Source organism: Oxyura jamaicensis, chromosome 2 (assembly GCF_011077185.1).
Source record: "Oxyura jamaicensis isolate SHBP4307 breed ruddy duck chromosome 2, BPBGC_Ojam_1.0, whole genome shotgun sequence".
NCBI lineage: Eukaryota > Metazoa > Chordata > Aves > Anseriformes > Anatidae > Oxyura > Oxyura jamaicensis.
In genome coordinates this window covers 122,900,496-122,913,746 of record NC_048894.1, presented here as the reverse complement: position 1 = coordinate 122,913,746, position 13,251 = coordinate 122,900,496, and the positions used below count along the sequence as shown (strand labels likewise).

At 38.0% G+C, this 13,251-nt stretch overlaps 1 protein-coding gene across 3 annotated transcripts in view; it reads right to left on the bottom strand.

The window, feature by feature from the left end:
• Window positions 1–1,861: 1,861 nt before the first annotated feature.
• The window catches only part of SGK3 (serum/glucocorticoid regulated kinase family member 3), a 57,760-nt gene continuing 46,370 nt past the window's right edge, over window positions 1,862–13,251 (bottom strand). For all 3 annotated transcript variants that reach the window (XM_035317801.1, XM_035317800.1, XM_035317802.1), the window contains 11 exons: window positions 13,090–13,139; window positions 11,736–11,793; window positions 10,882–10,965; window positions 10,656–10,787; window positions 8,560–8,672; window positions 8,307–8,343; window positions 8,107–8,193; window positions 5,853–5,948; window positions 4,916–5,071; window positions 4,188–4,277; window positions 1,862–3,320 (listed from right to left, as the gene is read on the bottom strand). In XM_035317801.1, the coding sequence (XP_035173692.1) occupies window positions 3,150–3,320; window positions 4,188–4,277; window positions 4,916–5,071; window positions 5,853–5,948; window positions 8,107–8,193; window positions 8,307–8,343; window positions 8,560–8,672; window positions 10,656–10,787; window positions 10,882–10,965; window positions 11,736–11,793; window positions 13,090–13,139 (1,074 nt within the window). In that variant the 3' untranslated portion in view covers window positions 1,862–3,149. The remainder of the gene's footprint in view (window positions 3,321–4,187; window positions 4,278–4,915; window positions 5,072–5,852; window positions 5,949–8,106; window positions 8,194–8,306; window positions 8,344–8,559; window positions 8,673–10,655; window positions 10,788–10,881; window positions 10,966–11,735; window positions 11,794–13,089; window positions 13,140–13,251) is intronic.

Sequence of the window (13,251 nt, the reverse complement as noted above, 5' to 3'; positions counted from 1 at the left end):
GGCTACGTCCCTGGGCGTAAGAAAGCACCACACACCAACACTGCAGTAAAGCTCAGGAGGGGTTTAAAAACAATCAATCCCTCATTAATAAATGCTGCATAGTCTACTGCTGCATTTAGCATAAGAAAACTTACCTCCCCAGAGAGCACCATGAAATTCTTTTTTTTGGCGTGTCTCATTTCAGTTAATGCTTTTACAACTGCTGTGCACCGCAGCCAGTCCGCTGCTCCTGCTATCTCACTCGCTTTCCTCCTTGGTTAGAAGATGGAGGAGCGCAACAGCAGCACCTTTCATTTACTTCCACAGCACCAAGAAGGGCCTTAATGTGCCTCTCTGGATCAGGAGATGGATTCCAGTGTGGAACAGTCCCTTTCACGAGGGACAGGCCAACAGCTCAGCAAAGTCTGCCTCCCTTTATCAACTGTCTGCCACCTGAGGAAGGGAATGGCACAGGTCATGCCTCTGTAGGGTCTCTGCAGCTCTCCTACCCAGATTTTAGTATCATTTCAGCTTTCATAGAATCATTAAGGTTGGAAGAGACCTTCAAGATCATCTGGTGCAGCCATCCCCCTACTACCAAGATATCACTAAACCATGTCCCTCAGCACCACATCCAACCTTTCCCTTTCAACTCGGCCTTCTGTGAAGGGGCTACCCCACCTTAAATCTAATCACCTCTGAAAAGCATTACCATGAAGTGCAGAGAGGTACAGAACAAGAGCACTAATATATGGAAGTAGCGTGAGGGTTTATTGCTTGGTGTTGTACACTGTTGTTAACTCTACCTGTGCTAGTCCTGATCTAACTGGGGCATTTCACAATATGAAATACAGTAGAAGGAACAAAATGAACCTAAGTATTTGAAGTGAGATGTTGATACATTCACACTTAGCCAAAAAGGCAGAACTTGCTGGAAAAAAAAAAAAAAAAAAAAAAAAAAAGACTAATAAGCAACAAATTAAGCAAGAAATAAACTACCACTGTCATCTTAAAAACAGAGGGGAACAATACATTTGACAAGAAAGGCAAAACAGAAGCTCCACATCTTTTTACCCAGTCCGGTGACTAGCTACAGACATCTTGGAAATAGAGGACAAGTGAAGGGATGCAGCATGTACCATACTGACGTTATCTCCTTCCTTGTAATCTCTCTACACTACTGTACTTCCTTGCTGTGAGAGGTAAAAACAAACAAACAAACAAACAAGCTGCAGCATGGTATATTTCCCTACGGTAAGCTGAATGCAGTTCCAGCATCCTGCAGAATCATTTCAGCGGTATGAAGAGTAAAAGCTTAGTATAGTTTGAGAATGGGTATTTCCTTTCTTCAATTTCTCCCTTCTACTCCATTAGAAAGACTTACTGGAGACAAGGGAAGAAAAAAGAAAAAAAAAAGGCTTGCTGCCTTCATGTAGTTACTGCTGTCCTGAACAGCTGCATAGATTATTTCCAAACTTCTCAAAACTTTCCAGTGGCACTATGGGAACTGAGCACTGCTCCACTCCCACAAATGACAGTCCCCCTTCCTTCCTTCCTTCCCTTTCAATGTTAATTCGTACATATTTTACCCAGAGACTCCTTCCCACACCTCACACACCAACTATTCTGCATTATTCCAGCATTGTGCAAGAGAAGTGGAATAAACCAAGAATCCCATTTTAGCTTCCCCTTGCTGTTGTTGACAACATTAATTTCAGAAGAATTATGATTTGATAGGCCATTGCTCATGATATTCTCAATTTTTAACCGATCTTGATGCAATATAAGTAATACTTCTCTTAGCTAGTTCTTATTTTGTCAAAAAGGAAACCATTTACATACTGAAATTGATCTAACACTTAACTCTGGCTGCTCCTCTGTGTCTTATCAGACTTCAAGGCATTTAATTGAATGCATTTATGAACAAAAAAACACAGAGCATTTTTTGAAGTAACAGACAAAAATAAGTTGTTATTTACAGGTAATATATAATACTACCATAATAGGCTTTTACACGCTATAACTGCAGTCAATTTTTGCATTGTTAAAAGTTTTCCTTAAACAGAAGTTGATCAGAACGATCAGTTTGTCCATACATGTGTATGTTACGAGAAATACAATAGCTTTTCACATTCTAAAAATTAGCAATGTAATTTACATTACTTTTTCCAAATATCAAGTGAAGATTTAAAAATGGTGCAAAATGGGAGACGGAAGGACAAGTAGCTATGAATGTTTAAGTACAATCGATTTGGAAAATAATTAGTGTTTCAAACTATATACCAGTGAGAAAAATGTTTAAATATTTGGCATGATCCCCTCGCCACCCATCCCTGGAAAGTTAAAGCAAGACAGCCTTTCAAAGTAGCGGTGATTATTGCTAATTATATCTTTGGAAAAGCAGAGTTTTAACAAAAAATATTTTTAATGCAGTTGAAATCCAGACATTTATCTCCAGGAGAAAAAAGGTAGAACACATGATCAGTAATGTTATCAACTCAATCCAGTTAATTTGTTCTATCCTTGCTTTGAGTAATCCCCCATGCCTCAGATAATCCAGTTGAGTGAACTAGGTACTCCAGCAAATGCAAAAACGACAATCTAGTTTTACATGCCCAACTCTTCATTCTACAGAAATCCTTGAAGCATCTCAGTGTTAACTTAAATTAAACCTTCATTTAAGTGCTGACAGGTAAGTTAACAAATTTCAAACTGATAAAACAGGGAAAACATTCACCTTTTTGAAACCAGGATATACAAAAGACGATTTGCATAGTTACAATTCAAGCACAAAGTCACTGTAAATAGGTACAAAGGCATTTATAAATTTACTAAATTTGCTGCTTTTTGCGCCAGCCTAATCTTAGATACATATGAATGTAAACCTGAAGGGACTGAGGAGAACAGTCAGTGTTTTTGCTTAAAAAAATACGTAAATGTAGAGAACATTATTTAAAGGTTTTAAAAATATTTTCTGCAGCAGGAACAAACAGTTCAAACCCCCAAAGAAAGCCATCCAAAATGCCCAAATTCCTCCTATACAGCAGAGAAAGTTTGTTCATAGGTTTTAAACCTACATACAAAACGAGGCACAGGTTACACTATTTTGGAATGTGTTCGTAACTCTAACTCATCCCAAGACTTCCAAAACACCGTTGGCTTCTAACTTCCTAGGAAAACATATCTTCAGAAGGTGGTGCATAAGAAAATCCAACAAATGCATCATCTGCCTCTAGGACACTGGCATTAACAATGTTGTAATCAGAAGAAATGCAAACTGAGTATGGGACCATTTCTTCCGTAAACACGGCATCAAAATTCCCAATATCATCTGGGCCAACCTAGAAAACAGGAAGATCAATCATTTTTCATATTAATACTGTGTTTGTAAAAACTGGGCTTCTCCTGTACATTTTAAATTTAACTCCTGAGACCATTTACTTTGTGTAATTCTTTCCTACGTAAATACAGAAAGCTTAAAGCAGCACACTACAGCATCCCTGAAAGTTATTAAAACAGTTATTGAAAGCTTGCTTGTTTCTTTTAGGCTGGCATTCAGGCCAGAAGTGACACACATTTATGATGTGATAAACCTAAGAAATACTACGGAATATCTTTTTCTTAAGTGGCTGTTAGGGAGATGCAAAAACTCAATAAATAAATAATCCCCCCCAACCACAAACCAAATTCTCTTCCTCCCTTTTCCATTAATAATAATAAAGCGTTAAATTCTAGCAACAGTAGTTGCTATGATAGACCACCTTCCCAGTAGCACATACAAGAACTAAAGCACAGTAAGAGTTACAAAGTGAAGAGAAAAGACAGCAAAGGTTTATCCACCAAACAGACGTAAACTGATAGGAAGATAAACAAAAGCACGGTTGCAACTAAGGCTTAATAATTACAAAAAAAATCATGAAGTCAGTGATTTGGAGTCCTCACATAAAGAGGCTATGAATTATTCTTCTTTGGTGTTCAGACCCTAGAGAAATTGTCAGTCCTTTGATAGGAATGAGCAGAGGAAACAGTGATACGTCCAAGTGAGTTTTAAGTTTCAAAGACAGCACCACTGCTCGGAAGTGTCACTGCTCCAAAGTGCAGTCAGCACTGAGGGGTTCCCATTCATTCTGATGCACAAATACTGCTTCCAAATACAGGAAGCCTTTAAAGGCAGAAATTTGGCAGCTATGAACTAAACCAGCACCTACCACGTTAGGATTAAATGGTGGTGGAATCTTCTTCTGAAGGAGGTCAGTCCAGCTGAGAGATTCAAAGAATGGGTGCTTTTGAATTTCAAGCTGCAGTAGGGAATAGAGATAACAGGTGTTTCAGAAATCCATCCTGTGCATTATAGTAAATACTACTTCAGATTGCATGCACAAACAAAACCTAAGGGACTGAAGTCCTTCATTTAATTTGTTTTGCAATAAAAGCTGTAGTTGGCAAAAAGAGCAATTCAAGTTTGTTAGCCTGCCTCTAAGGACTGGTTTCTGCATTTAAGCCTTAAAATCAACCACCTTAAAATCAAACCACAGAGCAGGAATATTTCCTGTTACTATTTCTGCTCCTCCTTTCAAGATGTTAGTTTTTATAAAGATCACTGTCTGAGAAGCAGCAGCTTAAACAACTCTTCAATATGCTTAATAGTTATGAAGCAGTAAACAGCTGTGCTAAGCACTGCCATCCTTTCATCACATTGCCACCATGAAAAAGTACTATGTCATGATCAAAATGCTCTATTACAAGGTCAACACATGACCTAACATTACATGACCACAACTGGTGTCTTAGAAGAAGAAATAAAAAGGAAGAAAACAGGGAAAGACATGTGGCAGAGCATTTTCTGCTCTCCCGCTATTAAACCTGTGTGGTACACATAAATTTGGTCATGTCCCTTTAAATGAAGAAGGGCTTGATAAATTAGGACGTTACATACAAAGTCTTCCCTTGCTCCGAGTCTGCTTTGCCGATCTTTCTCCAAAAGTTCTTCCAGAATAGACCAGGCTGTGAGGCTGATTCCCGGACGCAGAACCAGGGGCTTATGGAGAATATTCTCATACATCTCAGCGACATCACGGCAGTAAAAAGGAGGCTAGAAAACAAATGTTATATATGATTTCAAAGCCACATTCAGCATTTTGTTCTACGTGTATGCATCAATGAACACTTCTATAAGAAATAGGAACTGCTAGCAGTGAAGGAAGAAATCCACCTCTTCTTACACATTGCTGACTTTAGTTCAGTCATCCCCACTGCCAAGTCTCTACACTTGATAGCTTCCCCCTGCCACCTCCTCTTTTCATAACATGTCCTCACCCTTGCAAGTAGCTACAGATGCCCTCCAGATTTAAAGCTCCCACTGAGCCTGCCTGAAAAGAACAAGTGAAAAACCAGATCTGTTCCCCTACTTAAGGTCCAGATGCACATAAAACTAAAGAAAACTAACAGAACACTTGTTATTGGAGTGATCACATATGACTAGAAGCACAGTAAGATTTTTTTCTTTTAATACTGCATCAAAAAGCGGAAGAACTAGAAGAAATCCTGGAAAACTTAAGTTAAAATGCATGTTTTAATTTATTGGGTATTATCACTATTGATACAGTTTACTCTGACATTCCCTCAGTCACAGCTACCTGTCTTCAGAGTTATGTCTAGGAGTTCACTGGAAAGCAGAAGTTTAAACATGCAGAGGCAATGCAAAATCCAAGAGAGAAAAACAGATGCTTCATTAAGACAAACTGTTCGTCCACTGAAGTGGAGTACTTTATAATCTACAAAAGGTAGCATCTTTAACACTCTGGTGTAGTTAGGTAAGATACAGAGGGAGAAAGAGGGAAGCAATCCCTGCCCCACATGTATTAAGTACATACCAGCCCGTAAAGCATTTCATAAAGAACTGCACCAAGGCACCACCAGTCTACTGTGTTGTCATAGGGCTGCTTTTTAATAACTTCTGGTGCAAGATACTAAAATTAAAAGAAATAATAGAGCATTAGGATAGCAATAAAAAACAAAAACAAACAAACAAAAAACACTAAGTTTTAGTCACATAGCAGTAAACATCTTCAGGAAGAGTTGCTTACACCAATTTTAAGACTGACTGATTTATCTTGTCCTTCAAGGCAAGTACTTCATCACCGTCTAGTCATTTAGCAAGTAGGACAGCTGTTTTCCCAAGTGAAACAATGCCTTCAAACACTATTGTTTTGCCAAATTACGTTCCCACCTCTATTACAAAACTTGTTAAACATTTCAAGGCTGCTGTGATGTAGTAGAGGCAACGTCCTCCCAGTGTACCTCTCTCTCAGCAAGTTGGCCACCAGCCAAGCCTATTCTGCCCTTCCAAGCCTGAGTGCTCCCCATCCAGCACATAAACATGCGAGGAGAAGCAGTTCATTCTGCTTCAAGCTTATCACCGAGAAACAGTATGACTTACACTAAATTTCACTGTAAACTTTAGGCATAAGGGCATATGAGGGCAGAAGTTGTGAATTGCTAAATTATCTAAATTGGAAGTTCTTGTAAAATAGCTGCCATTTGATTATTGTAAACGTCTGGTATCAAACAACGACAATGCTGACTGGTTTCCATCTGCCTTGCAAGAAATCTACTCAGCATCTCAGAACTTACTAACACTACAGTACAAGCAGAGGCAGCTCACAGTACAAGACTATTTGTGGGTATGTAATATAAAATTAGTACAGCTGGTTCATCATCATCATCCCAGTTTTCAACAACATCACACGTGCAGTTTCTTTCCCTCAAGGCAAGAGGTTGCTCACTTCTACCATTCCAGTATCCAAATTCTGAAAGTCAATGTATAAAATGTATGGAAGCCTCTCTTTGTAAATGGACAAGGCACAGATACCACTGTAGTGACAAGAGCTGAAAATCATAGTTTAATTTTATCAGTATTTCTCAAACGTTCTGTATGCGTGAGTGCCCGGTACCTCATTTGTCTACAGACAACGCTGCAAAAGCATGAAAAGCAGTTGAGTATTTTGAACTCTACTTGTTCTAACCTTTCATATTCTCATTTGAACTTTATAGGTGCTGGAAGTCGAACAACACAGTGTGTAGAAACAGAACACCATTATGCTTTTAGCAGGGCTATGAAATTTTGAATCTGTATCTTGGATTAGAAAGAGTAATACACAACTGTTACGTTTAGCCTTTACATTTTTGAGAACAAATATTAAGCAACTGCATTAGCATCCTCTTGTGCTGCAACTCTTGCAAGTCCAAGGTAAGCATGAAAACTAGGTTTCTGAACACTAGACAAAAGTCCCATAGATTTTCCTCAAACAAATTTAAAGCCAGTGTTCTATATATTGTCCGATGAACTTTGTGAACCGTTCAACAAATACTGTTTCAGCTGACATTTACCACTTGGCCTTATGGATTCCTACTCTGATGTTAAAACAAGGGTAAGTTGTTAAATGTTGCCCTTTTTTTTTTTTTAAGTTCAAATGTTTCAGCTACACCCCACTCCTTACCCATCCTTCTCTGCCAAAGGCCTTTTCCATAATTTAAGTTATGCTCAAAGTAAAAAAAAAAGCCACTAAACTTGGCATCTCAGTCAATCCCTAGTACATGTTTAACACTTCCAGATTCTGTGTTTTCCAGTCTATTTTTTCTGAGTAAAAAGAGACAAAGTTAAATAAGCTGTCATCAAGTTCAAAGTTTCAGTCATATACAAAAGCTGCTCAAGTCTCACAAGATACTAAGTGCCTCTAACCCTACTAAAAGTTAGTGGCAGGATATGGTAAATAAATTCATACTGGCAAATCTGTCACAGCTGTTACAAAAAACAACTGTCCTGTGTCTAGCCAGTGGTTAGGAGACATGGGAAGAAACAGTATGTGAAAAGGGTTGGGAAGAGGGAGGACAGGAGAGATGATTTATGAGGATGTGGGTAGTAAGTAGGAGATACTGTAGGAGATACAAACAGGACAAAGAACAGATCTTCAGTAAAGTCTCCTTTGGTTTGGTTCCATGGAAGAGCTTGTAAAAAGAATGCAAGTCTCCAACAATACAAAATCGAGTATTTGATCTTCTGTTTACACAAATAATTGTCAACAAACATTAGTTATTAGTCAAAAGACACTGAAGTTGTCAACATACTTCTGGTGTCCCACAAAAAGTTGCAGTAGTTTCAGAACTCGCAATCCCTTCTTTACAAAGCCCAAAGTCTGTCAACACAACGTGCCCCTGTTTAAGAGAAGAGTGATATTTTAAAAAAATAGAACACGCTCGACATGCATATGAATAAATGTCAATTTTGTGAGAAGGACAGAAAATCAAAAACCATGTTGCATACTTACTAGTGAATCTAGGAGAATGTTTTCTGGCTTTAAATCCCTATTAAAAAAATCACTGTATTAATTCAAAGCAGAAGTCACTAACACAAAAGCTTAAAAGGCATTGGCTTTTATTCTTCAGTTGAAAGAAGCTTTAAGTTTTTTTGAAAACATTATGTTCAAATTTCTCCCAAGATGATTTCATGCAGCGTTTTTTTACTCAGTAATTCGTCCCATTTGAACTTCTGGAGTACGAGAATATATTTCAGACACTTACCTGTACACTATATTTATGGAGTGTAAGTAGCCCAGTGCACTGGCGATTTCAGCAGCATAAAATCTGGCTCTGTGCTCAGGAAAGGAACGTTCTCTTTGTAAGTGAAAGAACAGCTGCAAATATGGAAAATAGTAAATAAGAACAAAACACAGAAAATCAAGTTAGGAAGGTGCAATTTTAACAGTAAGAATTCATTTTACTTATCTGTCTACACTTTTAAGAATGGAAAATTAAATAAAATTGGTTTTGCTGCATTACAACATTCCTTTATTCACTTCTTCTCCAGTCTTTTACACATATGAAACACGCAGGTAACTCAGCTACAAAGATATCCCCTTAAAATCAAGACTAGAAAAAAAAATAGTGAAAAACCACTAAGCTGTGAGTAGAGGCTGGCAAGATTCAGCCATGCAAGACAAACCTCCTGACAGGATATAGCCAGGTTTCAAGCAAGTCATATTCCGTTTCCAAGTATCCTTGTATTCATAGTTTTATACAAAAGTGTTTACATAAATGTATTCTGAGAACACTTTGGGAGATGTATATTCCAGGCTGATTCACAAATGTTCTCAACTACAGAACTTTGGCTTTAAATAGTTTGAGCAGATGCAAAAGCCTAGCCAAAGATTAAATCGTATACATATGATATTGTGCTACACATTCAACTTCTAAATAATTTTTAAGAGAACAGAATTTTTCCTGTTTTCTACCTGCAAAGTTTAGGAGAAAAATGAAGCCATCAAAAGTTTCCAAGTGCTTCACTTAACTTTGAAGGCTGTTTTGCACTTCATTTTAGTTTGCCTGGAAGAATGCCAAAGTAAGCTATAGCCAAAAATTCAGAGTAGACCAAACCAGGAGTTTGTTAATGCTGCCTAAATTAGATGACATTACATTTAGACTAGAGGAAGGTCCATCAAAGTCCAGACGCCGACACTCAAAGGAGTCAGAAACCCAGGTCTGGGGGCATCACAAATAGTGTCAGTGGGCCATACGAGTATTTACTAATGTATACCTCAATTTGTACTTCATACTGAGGTATTCTACATACTTTATTCACGTCTGTGTATAGACAGCTGCAGGGACATAACAGGTAACCCTGAGGTATGCTGAATCAAACTAAGTTCTACCCCTCCCTCTCATGTTCTGTCAGCTACCAGAGTTTTATCTTCCACAACAGAATCCTGTCTCCTCCTCCTTTATTCTGCTTTAAACTTTGTAAGGCCTTTGGAAAAGGTGTGTGTTTTACAACGAGTTACCAAATTGAAAACATAGCAAGTGACAAGACAGCTCCCCTTTACAGCATATACACCGGATAACTACCTTCACACAATCACTTTTCACTACACTTGGTGATCTTCAGTCACAATTCAGTCTGCAATACCCCAGTTTTCCATAAAACCTTATGAAGAAATAGAAGCGACGTTTCATACCCTGCTCGTGTTTATTAGCTATTCAGCCATTAGTTTCTTGAGCACTCCTGGAAGTACTGAGAAAAGCAACATGTCTCTGGCTAAAGACAAACTGGTCCAGAACATCTTAAACATTTACAGATGTCTGCCGTTTCTTTCACACATTTTCCTCCAAGTCACTTAATGAGCCCTCATACTTAATAGCATCACTTCAAGGAAAAGAATCCTGAGAATAAGGCTCTTTGGTAACAAATAATTAGTCAATGCAAAGCCACAGGATAATCCCAGGATTGCTATAAGCATAGTAGCAAATTCAATTGCCTGTTTCTTCCCTTCCACTTTTGAAATACCAGCATCTCAGCTAATTCAGATGAAAAAGACAGTTTTACATGCTGAAAAACGTCAACATATGATTAATTCATAACAGAGATAAATTTAGGTTACTGTAAAAGAGACAGTATTTTTATCTGACAACCATGAATTAATTCTGGATTGAAGTTGTTGATAAGAACAGGGTCTGTATAGCTACAGAAGTCTGCAGGAACAGCATTGCTTTAAATAAAGCGATAAGATGTTTAAAACTTGGGATAATACTGATCACAGCCCACTGTAAAGGATCATTTTATTGTGCTAATTCTAGGTGAGAGGAATAAAGAAACTCAAATTCCAAGCAGAATCACCACATACCTCTCCTCCATTAACAAAATCCAGAACAAAGTAAAGCTTTTCCGTTGTTTGGAATGAGTAATGTAATCCCACTAAGAATGGATGTTTCACATTTTTCAGAAGCACGTTACGTTCAGCCATAATATGTTTTTGCTGTAGAGAAGTAAAGGATCAGTAAGTAAATAGGAACAATTTTGTAATTAAGGGAAAGAGAAAGGGGAGAGGGAGATGGCATATTTTGCTTCACCTCTTTCCTGTTAAGAACAATTTTTTTCTGCAGCACTTTGACAGCATAATATTTCCCATCCAGTTTTCTTTTGGCAAGAAGAACCTGTGAAATTCAAAACAAATGAAGAAATGTGGTTGCTGTACTTCACATTCTATTAATAATTTCTTAATTTCAGCATAACTGAAAAGCATTAAAGCTGTGTGTTCTCAATAGCATCTTTGCTTTTCATGTAGTCAATCACCAATAGTGAACAGAGTTTAGTGGCACCAATACAGTGATTCAGTTTAGCATAATCTGTCTATATAGTGATTTCATGTAAGACTGAATTACAGCATTTATTTTCCAGGAGCTGCTGACTCTCTAGAGATGAATTTCAGCTGTTTTTTTTTAAGTTTTAAAGTTAATGCTGTGGAAAAACAACACTTTGAAAAATAACTTGTTAAAGATTTCAAGAGGGTTTCTCTGTTGCATCTCTGGAGGACATCAATATTAAATTCACTTTTCAAAGTGCTGCTCCATAGCATTAGGTGCTTGACATTGCAGCCCGTACCAACAAAGCGAAGCACAGGATTTGTACTCCAGCTGCTGCAAAAGCACAGGGGTACCTCCCTTCCTTCCTGGGGAAAAGAGAGGATCACACTAATTTGTTACTCCCAACAAGTGACCAAGGCAGACAACTACCACCACACCACGAATAAATAACAGCAGTGCCGTGAAGCGGCAGCAACAGGAATCCAATACAAGAATGTTTACAGCATCCTAGGATGATACAGCTTCCAAAGCCTCTGGCAAAGTCTCCAGCCAACAGTCACTATGCAAGACACCAGCTGGAACCCTTGTACCAGGTAAGACACAGGAATTAGAAAGCTCACCTTGCCAAAGCTTCCTTTCCCAATAACTTTCAGGAAATCAAAGTCTGTTGGTTTAGCGCTGGAAGATATTTAGAAAGGATACAGGTTATTTGGGTATAAATTACAAGCTTCACGTCTGTACAGATGTCTAGCCTAACACTTGAATTGTAACCCAAGAAGAGCAGTCTGTCAGCAGCCTTCTTTGTTCTTCATTCCAACCAATACCTGGACGTCCACAAAGCTGCCCTTTGTTTTGCAATTCTATTTTCCTCCAGAAAAAGTAGTAGGGTTGCATCATTTGAGTTTTATTTTTTAATTTTGAAGGTTAAGATATAGAGGAGGACTAAGACTATTCTTTTGTCCTCCGTAGCCTCTAGTTTCTTGTAATTTTAAAATCTTCATTTCCCCATGAGTTTTCCTGGAGCTCATCTCCTATTTCCCAAGAGCCAACTGGACTCTAAAGCTTACATGCAGGAAAGAAGGACCATGTTTGTCATCTATTCAATCTTTCCTCAGCCCATCCTTCCCTCCATCCATTGCTCCCCCATTTTAAATTTAAGCAGGTGGGAGGCTGTTACGCCTTCCTCTTCTGAGCATTTATTTGTATAAATTAAGTCTGTTTTTCCACTTCCCACATCACCACTCCTTTCAGTTATTTCTAATAATTCCCTCATTTTTTCCTAAGTACAATTCAGAAGTATTTTTGTCAGCAAAATAATTATCCATGTCTTCAGCTTCTGAAACAACAGTAACATCCCAATACACCTCTTCATTTATTGTCCCTCAAGGGAAGTGCTCTTAAAATTTCATTTCTCTGTGCAGTCTATTAAGCATTTCCCCTGTTAGCCCAGGACAAATCTGAGGAGGAAAAAAAAAAAAAAAGACAAAAAAAGACAAAAAGCTTTGGGCTTTCATGACAGAAGTACAAATTTGCAGAGATCTGAGAACAGAAACTACGCAAAAGACACCAGAAAAGCCATTTGTGACTGCAGTGTTTGTAATATCAACATGGTAAGTTGCTCCTTTGTCATGTACTAAAAGGAACTTGTTTTCAGAAACTGGTCACATTCTTAACAGTTGCGGGACCACTCCCAAAGGAAGAGGTTTTTTTTTGCTATATCATGCTTAAGTAAAAGGAGAGCAGTCTAAGTCCCAGGGCACACTGGGCATGAAGCTACAGATAACAGCTGACTAACAAAACCTGAAGGTGAAAAGGAAAAAGGAAAAGAAAAAGTTTATTTAGCAGAGGAGTAAATGTATTGCTTCCTCCCAAGCAGTGAAAATAAAAAATAAAGCTGTATGTCCAAAGAACTCTTCATACTATTAACAATTACATTCACTCTACTTTTTCAGTTTGTAGTTAATTGAAACCTACTGAGGATTTCCAGATGGTCCCAAGTTGATATTCTGTGAGGTAGAATTTAACTGTTGGAAGAAACAAAGAGGTTTGTTTTATTTATTTTTTTACATTTTCTCTTCTATTTCAACCAGTAGTAATTACAAAATACTCTACTGATTTGCCCCATCTATACCCCTA